Source organism: Heterodontus francisci, chromosome 42 (assembly GCF_036365525.1).
Source record: "Heterodontus francisci isolate sHetFra1 chromosome 42, sHetFra1.hap1, whole genome shotgun sequence".
Taxonomy (NCBI): Eukaryota; Metazoa; Chordata; class Chondrichthyes; order Heterodontiformes; family Heterodontidae; genus Heterodontus; species Heterodontus francisci.
This window is the reverse complement of record NC_090412.1, coordinates 19,406,460-19,421,254: the sequence shown is the minus strand read 5'-3', so window position 1 is coordinate 19,421,254 and position 14,795 is coordinate 19,406,460. Positions and strand designations below refer to the sequence as shown.

The window sequence follows — 14,795 nt, the reverse complement described above, 5'->3', positions numbered from 1 at the left end:
AGTGCAGGTCTGCAAATGAAAACAGAAGCTGAAAATAGTCAATACGTGGACAGGCAGCATTTGTGGAATAAACAGTCGATGTTTCAGGCCTTCCAATAGAATCATACAGCACAGAGGGAGGTCATTCAGCCCATCGAGTCTGTGCTGGCTCTTTCAAAGAGCTATCCAATTAATCCCACTTCCCTGCTCTTTCCCCATATCCCTGCAATTTTTCCTCCTTCAAGTATTTATCCAATTCTCTTTTGAAGGCCCCTACTGAATCGGTTTCCACCAACCTATCAGGCAGTGCATTCCAAATCCTAACCAATCGTTGCATAAAATGATTTTCCTCATGTCACTGTTGGTACTTCAGCCAATCACCTTAAATCTGTGCCCTTCCGCCATGGAAAACAATTTCTCTTTATTTACCCCATCCAAGCCCTTCACAATTTTAAACATCTCTCTCAAATCACCTGTCTTCTCTGCTCTAAGAATCACAGAATGGTTACAGCACAGAAGGAGGCCACTTGGCCCATTGTGTCCGTGCCAGCTCTCTGCAAGAGCAATTCAGCTAGTCCCACTCCCCCATCCTTTACCCATGGTCCTGCACATCTTTTCTCTTCAGGTGCTTACCCAATTCCCTTTTGAAAGCCCCGATTGAATCTACCTCCACCACGCACTCAGGCAGTGCATTCCAGATCCTAACCACTCGCTGGATAAAAAAGTTTTTCCTCATGTTGTCATAGGTACTTTGCCAAGCATTTTAAATCTGCACCCTCTGGTTCTTGACACATCCACCAATGGGAACAATTTCTCTCTATCTATTGTCTGGAACCCTCTGATTTTGAACACTTATATCAAATTTCCTCAGAGCAATCCCAATTTCTCCAGTCTATCCACATAACAGTCCACCAATATACACAATCCTCTAAATAAGAACGATCCAGTGTTGTACTCAGTTCTTGTGAAATCATCACCTTTGAGAACTCAGCACCATCCTTTTGTGAGGAATGGTGCTGAGCCAACTTGCTGGAAGTGACATAATTCTGCGAAAGTAGTGACAGCATTTCTGCTATAATGAGAACAATATTACTTTCTGTATGGCTATAATGATATACAAACGTACGAACATACGAATTAGGAGCAGGAGTAGGCCATTCGGTCCCTTTGAGCCTGCTCCCCTATTTAATAAGATCATGGCCGATCTGATTGTGACCTCAACTCCATTTTCCCGCCTACCCCCCGATACCCTTTGTTAGTCAAGAATTTATCTAACTCTGCCTTAAAAATATTCAATGACCCTGCCTCCAACGCTCTCTGGGGAATAGAGTTCCAAAGACTCACAACCCTCTGAGAGAAAAAAAAATTCTCCTCATCTCTGTCTTAAATGGACGGCCCCTTATTTTTAAACTGCGCCCCCTATTTCTAGTCTCTCCCACAAGGGGAAACATCCTTTCAGCAGCCACCCTTTCAAGACCCCTCAGGATCTTTTATGTTTCAATATTGTCACCTCTCATTCTTCTAAACTCCAATGGATACAGACCTAACCTGTCCAACTTTTCTTCATAAAATAATCCCCCATCCCTGGTATCAGTCGAATGAGCTTTCTCTGAACTGCCTCTAACGCATTTGTATCCTTTCTTAAATAAGGAGACAAGATCTCTACACAGTCCTCCAAATGTGGTCTCACCAATACCCTATACAACTCTAGCAAAACATCCCTACTTTTATATTCCATTCCCCTTGCTATAAACAACATTCCATTGTCTTCCTATTTACTTGGTGTATCTGCTTACCAACCTTTTGTGATTCATGTACCATGACACCCAGATCCCTCTGTATCATTTCTAATCACTTGATGTAAACGTATAGTTGGATAATTTTGCTGTTTGACAGCAGTTCAACAGTCTAACTCTTGCGGCAGGGGGGTGAGTGGAGGGTAGAGTGTTGAGGTGGGTGTGATGGTAGGGTGGTGCGCAGGGGAGTAGTGCTGGCTGGTGTGCTTGGTTTGAACACTAATCTCTCATTTCTGGGAGCTGGGTTTGATCCAGCCCAGACGAATGGATGGAATTCTCTTCTCTCTGCTGGTTGTAATATTCCTAGAGTAAAGCACTGTTGGGTGGTCTCGATCACCGAGTGTGCACCACAAAACTGATCATCATTCAGGACTAGTTGTTTAGAAAAGGCACAAGGATATGTGAGGAATGGAGGAATAACTCAGTGGTTTTATGTTCTCCTGAGGTTGGGGCAAAGCAAGGTCCTTTTGCATCTAATCTGTACTGTACCTGACACCAGATGCTCAAGCTAATATTGGAAAAAGTATTTCATTTGCCAGCAGTTATGTTTTTCATCTTGACAAGGAATAAATCTCACTCCAGAAAATGTATACACAACAGGCCAACACCTGTTGTGAAAAGTATTCAGTGGTGTCTCACTGAATAAACCATAAAATAGAAATTATGCTTCCTGGGTCTCAGAACAATTCACATTATTGCCCTAAGCCTTGACTTCCTCCGACAACTTTTAAAAGCCACACTTATCACCACCTGAACAATACCTTTTGATTTATCTCAGCTTTTCTCCTTTCAGGCATCATAGGCCTCAGGCCTTCACCCAATAAATACGTAACAGAATAAACAGGCTGGAGACCCACTACAACGTTCATTAAACAATCAAACCTGAAGTCACGCCTGCAATTTTCGCCATCGTGGGTGAATAAAGTTATGCGATTACATCAGCAAAATGTGACCTCTCCTGGGGAACTCTGAGCATGGATAGGCTGGTGGCTGAAGTGCGTCGTGTAGCAAGTTCATAAATTAATTCAGGAGTAACCTGGTTACTATATTACAGGGCAGTGTCACCCATCCCCTCAAATGGAGTCTGAAGATTAATCGCTATAGTCAAGTTAGATTCTATCAACCTTTGAGACAGTTTGTTGAACATAATCTGTTTTATTAGCTTTCCTTTCTTTTCAAGTGTATGGATTTTCCGCACATTGATGTCCACCCACTGAAGAAAGAGCTTTGCTGTTTTATCCTTTTATCGAGGCATATTTTGAGAAACTTGCTCTAGTGATGTAGTTCAAAGCAGACTATTCTTAAGTCAGTCTTGAATGCAGTATATTGGAAATCACAGCATGCTTTAACAGTGCTGAATATGATTGAGGGACTCATTCCAGATGAGACATACAGACTAAACCCTGCAAAGATTTCATATGATAGAGAAGAGGAAAGAACACAAAGGCACATTATTAAACAGCCGCAGTCCTTTCTTTCCCGAGCACTGTATGTGATTATTAACTCCAGTAAAATACTTATTAGCTCAGTGGAATGATCATCGGTGTTTCTGTTGTTGTTAATGTGAGTAACTCCCGTGGCTTCTGGCTAAATCCCTTATTTGCCCTAAGAAAGCTACCTCTGATTAAAAGGTGGCGATTTCTTCTCTTTTTCTCCCCCCCCCTCCCTTCTCTTCTTAAATACTTGTTTCTTGTCTGCCGCAGTTAGTGGCCACCTGGTCCCATTATGTTGCCTTAATTCTTTGGCTGCTCGCTTGAAATGATCTCGCAAAATGATTCCATTCGCCTTCAGGTTCTCTCAGACCACACACCCAATTCTTGCTCAGGGGTATTTCATTATCTGTAAAACACTTCTTCATTGCCATCGTGGTAACTTTACCCCTGCAAACCTTATTAACCTCAACAAGCAACAGCCAAAACATTTATTCCTCTGGAATTGTTCACGCAACTTTGCGAAAGCCTTTCAGCATTTTTAACTCAAATCACCCGAAGTATCAAATTGATACGGAAATGTTGAATTGCTGAAATTAATTGATGGTTTACATTCATATTTATCCCTAGCTTGGTAGATTGAAAATATTTCTCTTTGCTTTCCTAATTATTATATGCTGTGAATTTTGCTGTGTGATGTTCCTAAACAAAGCCATTAATTTGCTCCAATCATGTTTCCTCATCTATGGTTTCAATGGAGCTGGCAGCCCAAATGCCCAAATGCATGAATTAAACCAGTGGGCAAAAGAATTTGATACAAACTAGCTCAGACTTGACACAATAATAGCACTTGAACTGTGGCACCCCTCCACCGCCTTTGTTCGGCGGAGAGTTTCATCTGTTGACTTTTTTAAATTAAAATAAAACCACCCAGTTTGTATATTTTTATTAAGGGAGTTTGGTAATTGAGGGAGTTCGGAAGCCCATTCACTCAGGTCACCTGTCCTGATCCAGAAGTCTAGTTGGGAAATCATCTATTGGCAAAGTTATTCTAAGAAAATCAGCGAGTGTGAGAGAGCTGTTCTTTGCACAATCTAACTTTTTAGATTTTACCTCTAAATATAGGTCACAGTGTCTTCAGCAGGGGGGAATAGAAAAGGAGAGGAACTTCAGATAGAAAACGGTTTGTCTGCAACCCTGTTGTGAGGCATCTGGGTTATGACTGCACTTTCCTCCATCAGGTTGGAAGGCTGAAGCTGGAGAGAAGGTTGTCCCTCAGCTGCTGTCACATACCTCGAAATGGCCAGCTGAAGATCAGTTTTAATAGCGACCAGGGGGTGTGTTACCAGTAGAAAAAAGGAGCAAAAAGTACAGGGGCTGGAATTTTTCCACGATGGCTAAATTTCCATTGTCAGGGCCGAAAGCAGGAGATGACCCCACTTCGGCTGGTGCTGGGACCCAGGAAAGCATATTCCCGGTGGTGACCATTTAAGTGGGCACTGCCAATGCCTCCATCCCAACTAAGGATGGCAGCCACCCCCACAAGTGCTGCTTGCCCAATCGGAAGGCTGGGAGCTCAGCGATGGCCATAGCTGAGGCTGCAGCTGCAAGGAGAGGGCACCTCAATGGCGAGGTGCCCTTGAAGAGCGGTAAGTAGAGTTGGGGGACAGGTAGGCCCTGGCGATCGGAGGGAGCGGTCCATGAGGCACAGGTGACACCACATCTGTGAGGGTGGCCATTGCCGGAGGTGCCCACTCAGTGGGCCATAGAGTGCCCAGAAAGGAGGTCCTCCTCCCAGAGCCCACTGGGAGATTTCACTGGGCGGGTCTCCTCACTTGGCAGTGGGCACCCCCCACCCCAACCCACCCGACCCCGATGCCGGCAAAATACCGTCAGAGGCGGGAAGTGGCCCTTAATTGACCACTCAAGTGGTTCGATTGGGCTCCGATGGGCGGTCAATATGCCAACTTTCCCAGTGCTTGCAAATGGCGGTGGGAAGACATTGGGCAACTCCTCTCGACGCCTTCCCGTGTCATTCTGCCAGACTTGCCGTCTCCGAACCCGTGGCCAAAGGTCTGCTAAAATTCCGGCCAGGGATTCCATATCTTTTAGTTATGTCGTAATTAATTCAGCTAACATTTGAAAATCCATACGCATTAGTAAGGCTTTAGTCATCAGGATAAACCTCCCAGGATTTTGGTTATGGTGAATCAGTGGTTACAATGTTGCAAGGGTGCTGAGGTGTTGAAGTGGGGAAGGACGAACAAAGAGGTTTGTCAGCGACAATGCAGTGTGATTTCTGACTGGCTCCTCAAAAACACGAACAAATAGATTAATTTCTCTATCACATACTAAATTATATAAATAAATAAATTTATGCATGAATCACATTGGGGGTGAGTGGGAGCTCTTTATATTTTCTGTGCATCTATTTATGGATGGAATTTTATCGTGAGGTGCGCAAAATATAGAAAGATTTGCATCTTCCCTTTTTGTGAGCAATATTAAAGTTTCTACTCCAGTAAACATGTAATTAATTCAGAAATTATATTCGGAACCTCCCTTCAACCTTAAATAAGTTACAGTCCTTCCAAAATTTTCAATGTTTGGATTAATTTTACTGTTTTCTTTGTGTTCTCTGAGCTAAATTAAAGAAATATAGCATGTTGTGTGCCTTACAAAATGTAGAGACTAGCCAATACCATATTTCAAATGCAATGTTTAATTCACCACAGATGCAACCTGCTGTATGTACTAAGCAGATTAGCTGATGAATGTAATAATTAGCATTGCTTTTATCAGGGATATTACCTCAGTGAAAGGTAAAAAAAAAAAATGCTTTAGTTTTTACAGCTGCTCTGCACAAAAACAATTCTAGTTACTTTCACTGTCCTGAAAAAATGTTTAATTATCGGAATTTTTCTATCAATACACAGGAGTGGAGAAGAGCTTAAAAATAACCCAGTGAAACTGCTTTCTGTCCGTCAAGTTAAACAGGCTGTTAGTGAATGAGCAGCTGATATTTCACCATGTCTGGTCTTTTTTTCCACTGCTGTTCACGGAACAATGCTTCAAACTCTGTTTTGGAGACTCATTTCCTGGTCTCACTGTTGTTTTTATTTGGTTGGAATTTGAAAATCTTGGCAATATTTTCTGAATCAATGGAAAATAAAAACTGCCGTGGTGAAAAATCAGCTGCCAATTTGCTCTAAGGCTGTTACGTGCTGCTGCCGTAGACCAATTTCACCCCCCAGGGATGCTTCCTGGGAGTCTCCTGCCGTGATCAAGTTCTGAGTAGAACAACTGCTTCGAGATTCTGTTGTCAGGCATGCGACTGACATGTCCTGCCCAGCGGAGCTGGTTTTCGGTGGTTAGTGCTGGGCAGGTTGGCTAGGGAGAGGATGCTGCTGTTGGACCGCATTTCTTGCCACTGTACTTGGAGGATCTTGAGGATCCCCGAAAACATCCCTGATGAGATCAAACATCCCCGTCGACTCATGGAAGCCCCTGGCTCGTAACCATTCAAGATGGAGAAAGCTCATTTGGGAAAGTGTCATACAGCTGGAGGGACGTCATCGGGAACTTGCGGAGGTGAAGTCGAGGCATTGGAGGGTGTGCACAAACCTCCAAAATACTCATCTACCTGACCCTTCAAGCACCACCTGCCCCTCATGTGGCAGAGTTTGCAGCACACGCATTGGACTGATCAGTCATTACAGAATCCATCAAACTGAAGTGAAGTGAGTCATCCTCGATCCCAAGGGACTGCCCAAGAAGAAGAATTCCATCCCCAAGATGTCTTGGTAGGCTTTCTGAATGCCTATGTTTTCTGTCAATCATAGAAAGAATCCGGGAGTTGTAACACAGATAACTTTAACCACAGGTAACTTGAATAGATTTTCCTACATTCCTTGTAATTTTCTTAATGATACAAACCTTATATCTAGGGGAAACATCACTGCTGAGTGGAGATATTAAGGTGGAGGTAAAAGGACTTTCAAAAGATGTTTGGCGCAATTTTATAGGCTCCCCTCTGCCTTTCTTTCATTGGTAGGTTTTGTTGCCTGCTCCTGTTCACCTTGTTGTTTTCAAATACCTTTGGAAGCTCCTTAATGGCAGATGTGCCATCTGATTTCCTCATGTTTGATTGGTATGTACCTTACCTCTTCAAATGTGAATCATCGGGGGCGGCACAGTGGCGCAGTGGTTAGTACTGCAGCCTCATAGCTCCAGCGACCCGGGTTCAGTTCTGGGTACTGCTTGTGTGGAGTTTGCAAGTTCTCCCTGTGACCGCGTGGGTTTCCGCCGGGTGCTCCGGTTTCCTCCTACAGCCAAAGACTTGCAGGTTTGTAGATAAATTGGCCATTGTAAATTGCCCCTAGTGTGGATAAGTGGTAGGAGAATAGTGGGGATGTGGTAGGGAATATGGGATTAATGTAGGACTAGTATAAATGGGTGGTTGTTGGTCAGCACAGACTCGGTGGGCCAAAGTGCCTGTTTCAGTGCTGTATCTCTAAATAAATAAATAGCTATTACATGAATATAAAATCTGAGCCCATTGTCAGCAAGAAATTTGCATATATTGCAGGTGAAGTTATGTAAATCAGCATGTTCTCACTGGCAAGACAGAAGATTCAGAGGTGATATGATTCCTGTTTTTAGGTTTCTTAAAGGACTAGAAAATCAAAACCATGACAAGCTATTTTACCTTCTCTAGAACAGTAGAACCAGAGGTCATGACCTACTCTTGAAGGGGATAAATTCAGAACTAATCCGCAGAAGCATATTTCAGTGGGTGAGTGAGGGGTCAGTCTTTGGAACAGGCTCCCTAGGGAGATGGTGGAAGCCATTAGTGTTTATTCATTCAAATACAAATTAGATTTCTTTCAGTAAATAACAGTATATGAGTAATATGAGACATGACAGATGGGAAGTGTACAATGCTTGGGAGAAAAACTGATTGGATCTACGGTTCCCAAAGCTCTCCACCACTGGGTTTTTCCTCATGCCATGTCTGGGTCTGTTGTAGACTAATTAATAGACACTGATTGTTATGAAGTCAACAGTTCCAATATCATTGCGACCAGGCTGATGGCCATTGGTCTTTTATTATCTAGCAATTCTTATTGATAAGTGTGACAGCCAAAGTACGTTAGACAAAATGTCCGCTTGATGCAAGTCAATACATATAATTTGTACTATTTTGTACGCCTGAAACATTGATCCAACTGCATTGTCATAACTCAGCAGATCTTTTATCTGATAATAAAGGGTTGTGGTTCTCAGTTGTTGAGTATATTCAAGGCTGAGATCAATAGATTTTTGGACTCGATAGGAATCACACGATATGGAAATTGGGTAGGAAAGTGAAATTGTGGTTGAAGATCTTGTTGAATGGTGGAGCAGACCCGAAGGGCAGAATGGCCTACTCCAGCTTCTTCCTATTTCTTATATTCTTGATAAAACAGACCAGTATTGTACATTTGAATGTAATAAATACATGAGCAATAAATTGCATGCTGCAAATGTTAACCGTCCATTTATTTTGGAAATCTTCCCTATTCTCGTCAAAGCCCTTCGAGAAAGACAGCATTCTGTCTATGATAAAGTATATGATTGAAATTGTACTTTATTTTACAGATGGCAATTTTAAAGCAATGCACATGTAGTTCCAATGGCAACTCAATCTGCCAGAGAAAAGATATTAAGCAGACTTTAGCAGGCGGTGGAAACAAATTAAGAAAAACAAAACGGAGAAAAAGAAAGGATGGAATGAAGGTAAATGAGTATAGCCAGACATACTGTGAGGAGTTGTTAAATACAAAGCAAAGTGAGGCTCATAGAAGTGACATAAAACAGGGTTACAATGATTAAAAGATTGATTCAGTGACTCGGATCGTACACAGAACTAATATATTTCATTCTCGAGGTACATGGTGATGAGATATCAAATGTCAGGGGAATGTGGCAGGTTGGATCCAGAATTGGCTCAGGGACAGGAAACAAAGAGTAGCGGTCGATGGATGTTTTTGTGAATGGGAAGTTGTTTCCAGTGGTGTTCCACAGGGCTCAGTGTTGGGTCCCTTGCTGTTTGTGGTATATGTTAATGATTTGGACTTAAATGTGGGAGGCATGATTGGGAAATTTGCTGAGGACAGAAAAATTGGCCGTGTAGTTGATAATGAAGAGGATAGCCGTAGACTCCAGAAAGATATCAATGCTTTGGTCGAGTGGGCTGAAAAGTGCCAAATGGAATTCCATGCGGATAAGTGTGAGGAAATGCATTTGGGGAGGGCAAATAAAGTGAGGAAGTACACAATAAATGGGAGGATATTGAGAGGGGTAGAAGCAGTGAGAGACCTTGGAGTGCATGTCCACAGGTCCCTGAAGGTGGCAGGACAGGTAGATAGAGTGGTGAAGAAGGTATATGGAATGCTTTCCTTTATTGGCCAAGGTATAGAATACAAAATAGATGTAATGCTGGAACTGTATAAAACACTGGTTAGGCCACTGTTGGAGTATTGCATACAGTTCTGGTCACCACATTACATAAAGGACATAATTGCTCTTAAGAGAGTACAGAAGAGATTTACAAGAATGTTGCCAGGGCTCGAAAGCTGCAGCTATGAAGAAAGGTTAGATAGGCTAGGGTTGTTTTCCTTAAAACAGAGGAGGCTGAGGGGTGACTTAATTGAGGAACCTAGATAGAGTAGACAGGAAGAACTTGTTTCCCCTAGCGGAGAGGTCAATTACCAGGGGGCAAAGATTTAAGGGATTGGTAGAAGGATTCGAGGGGACATGAGGAAAAACTTTTTCACCCAGAGGGTGGTGGGTGTCTGGAATTCACTGCCAGGAACGGTGGTGGAGGCAGAAACCCTCAATTTTTTTAAAGGGTACCTGGACATGCACCTGATGTGCTGTAACCCGCAAGGCTACGGACCAGCTGCTGGAAGGTGGGATTAAATTAGGTGGCTAGTTTCTATTTTTTTCTTCTTGGCTGGCACGGACACAACGGGCTGACTGGCCTTCTTCTGTGCCGTAATTTTTCTATGGTTCTATGATGATAGTCTAGCAGTGGTGAGAGGACTGGCAACCCAGTTGTTATGAGTTCAAATTCCAACATGGCAAGTTGTGCAACCGAACTCAAAAAATTGGGTGACTTGTGGAGGGACACCAGAAAAAGAATGACCAGATAGTTGCCAGATTTTATAGAAATCCGACTGGTTCCCTAAGGATCCTGCAACCTCCTTCACCCACTCTGATTGACGCATGACTCCAGTCCCACTCAATGGGCTGGTGGCGGTGAGCTTAAAAAAAGGCGGCCCATATGCCAAGGAGCCGCCACGATCCGAAGTGGGAAGCTCATTTAAATAACCAGAGCGGGGCAGCCCACCCATCAGTGACCTCCTCCCTCCTTCCCACTAGGTTGCGCTCGTTTCCCTGGAAGTGCCGGCCGCCGCACTGAAGATCGTGGTGGGCCCTCAAGATCGCGGGTGAGTATATTTAAATTAATTAAGTTTATTGATTCAAATATTCAAACTGTGGTCCCGTCGCCCAGTGGTGCGGGGGCGGGGGGTGTCGCCATGGAGCCTCGTCACTGCCGGGAGGATTGGGCTGGGCCCCGCCAGCATCGAGGTCCGTGGTGGGCCTCACCCACCTTGAGGCCCCCCCCACCCCGCCATGCATCACGATGTCAAGGGCTGCTTAAAATCCAGCCCAACATGTTTGATTCTTAAGACATCTCTCTCCCCACCTTTTTCAATGCTAAAGACAGTCACAAATAAGAACAACTTATATTTATATAGTACCTTGAATGTAATAAAACATCCCGGGGTTTACAATGGCATTAGAAAACAAAATATGACACAGAGCTACATAACTATGTATTTGGCAAGATGACCAAAAGCATGGTCAAAGAGGTAGGTTTTAAGGAGTGTCTTAAAGGAGGAAAGAGAGGTAGAGAGTTGGGAAGGGCATTCCAGAGCTCAGGGTCCAGGACGCTGAAGCTAGGGCCACCAATGGTGCAGTGATTAAAATTGGGGATTCGCAAGAGGCCAGAATTAGATGAGTGCAGATATCTCTGGGGGTTGGAAGAGATTACAGAGATGGGGGGGTGGGGGGGAGGAGGCCATGGACGGATTTGAAAACAAGGATGTGAATTTTAAAATCGAGGCATTGTTTAACCGAGAGCAAGTGTAAGTCAGCGAGCACAGCGATGATGGCTGAAGGGTTTTAGTACGGACACTACCCTATCCTCAGATACTAGTAAATGGTCCAACATCCCTCTATGCTTTTTTTTTGCTCCTGTCGCACCTAAATAATGCTTTGTTATGACCCTTTATATTTTGCATTACACTTCTTATCAGCCTCTTGGCCTTCCTCCATTTCGTTTCATCGATTTCCCTGTCCCTGTTCCTTCCCTGTACATTCCAGAATGTCTCGACACTCCTTTTTCTCTCTATGTCTACCATGACTTCTTTTTTTCGTATTGGTTGTAATACTCCTGTTTGTGATACTCATTTTCTTGCTTGTTGTGATGTACAGGAGGCAAAATAATCTTTTCATAAACAGGAGGAACTCACAGAGGAGAAAGGGTGAGATGGGGGTCTGCGGGGGTGAACATAGCAGTTTGTCATGTAGGAGATTAGCAAAGTGCCAACTAGCCAAGGGCCTGGTTGTAGGTTAAGAAGAAATAGCATAATTTAGAGAACTAAGCAGGGTTTGGAAACTTATCGAAACAGCGTGGAGGTATTAATATGCCTTGAATTGGAATATATATAATATATATTATAAGGTGTTAATAAAGTACTTGTGCAACTTTAAACTTTAATAACTTTGGATGTACAGATGATAGAAGCAAACTGTAAATCGAACATGAAAGCACAATTCATAAAATATTTTGAATGTTAATGTTGTCAATGCTGTGTTAATGTTCATGAAACCACTCCGCAGCAACTGAAGAACGATGTATCACAAAGATACCAGTTATGTTGACGCCTAGAAATTGGAACTATACTGTGTTGAAACATTATGAATTATGCTTTCATATGCCATTTATAGTTTGCACATCTGCACATTAGTACAGTGACTTTATAAACGCCCTACATATTATTATATATGCTGCATACTACTGAAACTGTGAAGTGGAACAGATTTTCATTTAGCAGTTCCAATGAAAGTTGGTAAGAATGTTCCTTGTTTCCTGCCTTTGGTTCTTTTACTGCCCGTGCACCATTCTTTCCATGTTACGCATCCAGTTAGAGACAGAGCCAATTAAAGAGGCTTTACTTGCAGCTACAGCTGTCAATCTGTGCTCTCAATTGCTGTATTTTTGCCTGAACTGCACACTGCCCTGTCAGTTATGAGGCTGTCCTCTCAGTTTTCACCATCTCTTCCTGCCCTCAGCTGCCTGTCTTTGTGTTCGTGTTTCCAATGCTAAAGGCTAAAAGCACCATCCCTATTGTAGTCCTATTCTTTTGGGCCAACCACATGGAAGTATGTACTGTATTCAAACTTTATCAGTGTGTAAGACCCTACCCACACATGATTGAGTTGAACACTGAAACAGGGAACTTAAGAAGCTCCATGAAGACATAATGTGCAGCTGCACCCAATTTGGCTGCAAAGAGGCAAAAATTATAATATTGGTAAGGGAGTTAGTGAAGCCTATTTGAAAATCATCTCGATCATTTTTCAGAGAATATGAACATTTATTAAATTTTGATTTCAAGTAAGACTGGAGCAAATAACAACAATTCAGCCAATTGGTTATTCTCCTTTAAACAGACCATGTTTCCCTTTCATGACCTATCCTCTAATTGGTTAATTCTAGAAGAAGCTGAACCTCAGGATGTCCTGAAGCACTGAAGCATTTCACAATTAAATAGTTTTTGAAATATTGTCACTGTTGTGATGCACCCAATTTGCACACAGCAAGACTACAAACAGCACTGAAATATAAAGCACCAGACAATAATGTTGGTTGAGGGATATATATTGGTCAGGATAGTGAGAAAATGCCAATGTTTTTCTTGCAATAGTGCTATGGGATCTTTTAGATCCACTTGATAGGATAGACAAGGCCTTGGTTTAACATCTCATCCTTAAGATGTCACCTCTGACAGTGTAGCATTCCCTCAGGACTGCACTGGAGTGTCAGCCTCCCTTTTTTGCTCAAGTCTTTGGTGTGGAACCTGAACCCATACCCTCCTCACTCAAGAGTGCTACCAAAGCTATGGCTAACTATGGGCACTGTCAACTTGCTTGTTGAGATATGCTGAAGTTGGGGCTGTTTGTGTATCAGTTGTATTTGAAGATGTTTAACGGTCAAATCTCAATGATTATTTCAAGAGAAGAACTTTGCAAAGTGGTCACTCAATCGCTACCTTGAGATTCCAGCGATTCTGAAAATCTACCAATGAGCTGTGAGTTTGTTAGATATCGGTGGGCCGCAGTATTAAAGGGAAATGTGGAAATGCGTCATTGGTAAAGAACCCGGCAAGGCTGGGGATGTGGAGGTCCTGCTGATCTTAATAGCAAATGGACAGCCTCGTCGGTGAACATTCAGAAAGGAGCAGCAACTCCAAGCCCATTGGGAGTGTTGGAATGGATGGGCTAGGGGGCGGAACATGGGAGGCACGTGATTGGGACGGGGAGCGAGGGAAGCTTGTGATCGGGAGGGAGGGATGAAGGTGAAGCTCAGGCCCAGAGGTAAGCTGGAGATTAGGGCTGGGGTTGGGAGGGTGGGTAGGAGAAGAAAACTCGGCAGAGATTAGGGCTTTGGGTGGATGGAGGTGGAGGGGTAGGCATTGGGCAATGATCATAAGAACATAAGAAGAGCTGGACTAGGCCATTGACCCCTTGATCCTGCTCTGCTATTTAATAAGATGTTGGCTGATCTTCTACTTCAACATTCCTGCCCGAATCCCCATATCCCTTGATTCCCTTTGTGTCCAAAATCTATCAGTCTCAGTCTTGAATAAATACAGCCCACTGGGGTAGTGAATTCCAAAGATTGACAACCCTCTGAGTGAAGAATTTCTCCTCATCTTGGTGCTAAATGGATGACCCCTTATCCTGAGACTGTGACCCCTAGTTCGCCAACCAGGGGAAACAACCTCTCAGCATCTATCCTGTCAAGCCCTCTATGAATTTTACATGTTTCAATGAAATCACCTCTCATTTTTCTAACCACAAGAAAATAAAGGCCCATTCTATTCAATTTCTGCTCATAGGACAGCCCTCTCATCCCAGCAACCAATCTAGTGAACCTTCATTGCACCCCCTCTAAGGCAAGTATATCCTTGCGAAGGTAAGGAGACCAAAACTGTATATAGTACTGCTGGTGTGGTCTCACCAAAGCCCTGAATGATTGCAGCAAGACTTCCTTACTCTTATACTGCAACCCCCTTGCAATAACGGTTCACATACATTTGCCTTCCTATTTGTTTGCTGTTCCTGCATGTTAACTTTCTGTGATTTGTGTGCAAGGACAGCCAAATCCCTCTGCACACCAGCATTTACTAGTCTCTCACCTTTTAAATAATATTCTGCCTTTCTATGCCTCCTGTAAGGGCTGGGGAGGCCAAAA

General features: G+C 43.2%; 1 protein-coding gene across 1 annotated transcript in view; it reads right to left on the bottom strand.

Annotated features, from left to right (window-relative positions):
• LOC137355342 (growth/differentiation factor 10-like) overlaps positions 1-2,695 on the bottom strand; it is a 72,899-nt gene extending 70,204 nt beyond the window's left edge. Inside the window, exon 1 of the mRNA XM_068020334.1 lies at positions 2,658-2,695. Coding sequence (XP_067876435.1) covers positions 2,658-2,685 — 28 coding nt within the window. The 5' untranslated portion in view covers positions 2,686-2,695. The remainder of the gene's footprint in view (positions 1-2,657) is intronic.
• Positions 2,696-14,795: the final 12,100 nt, after the last annotated feature.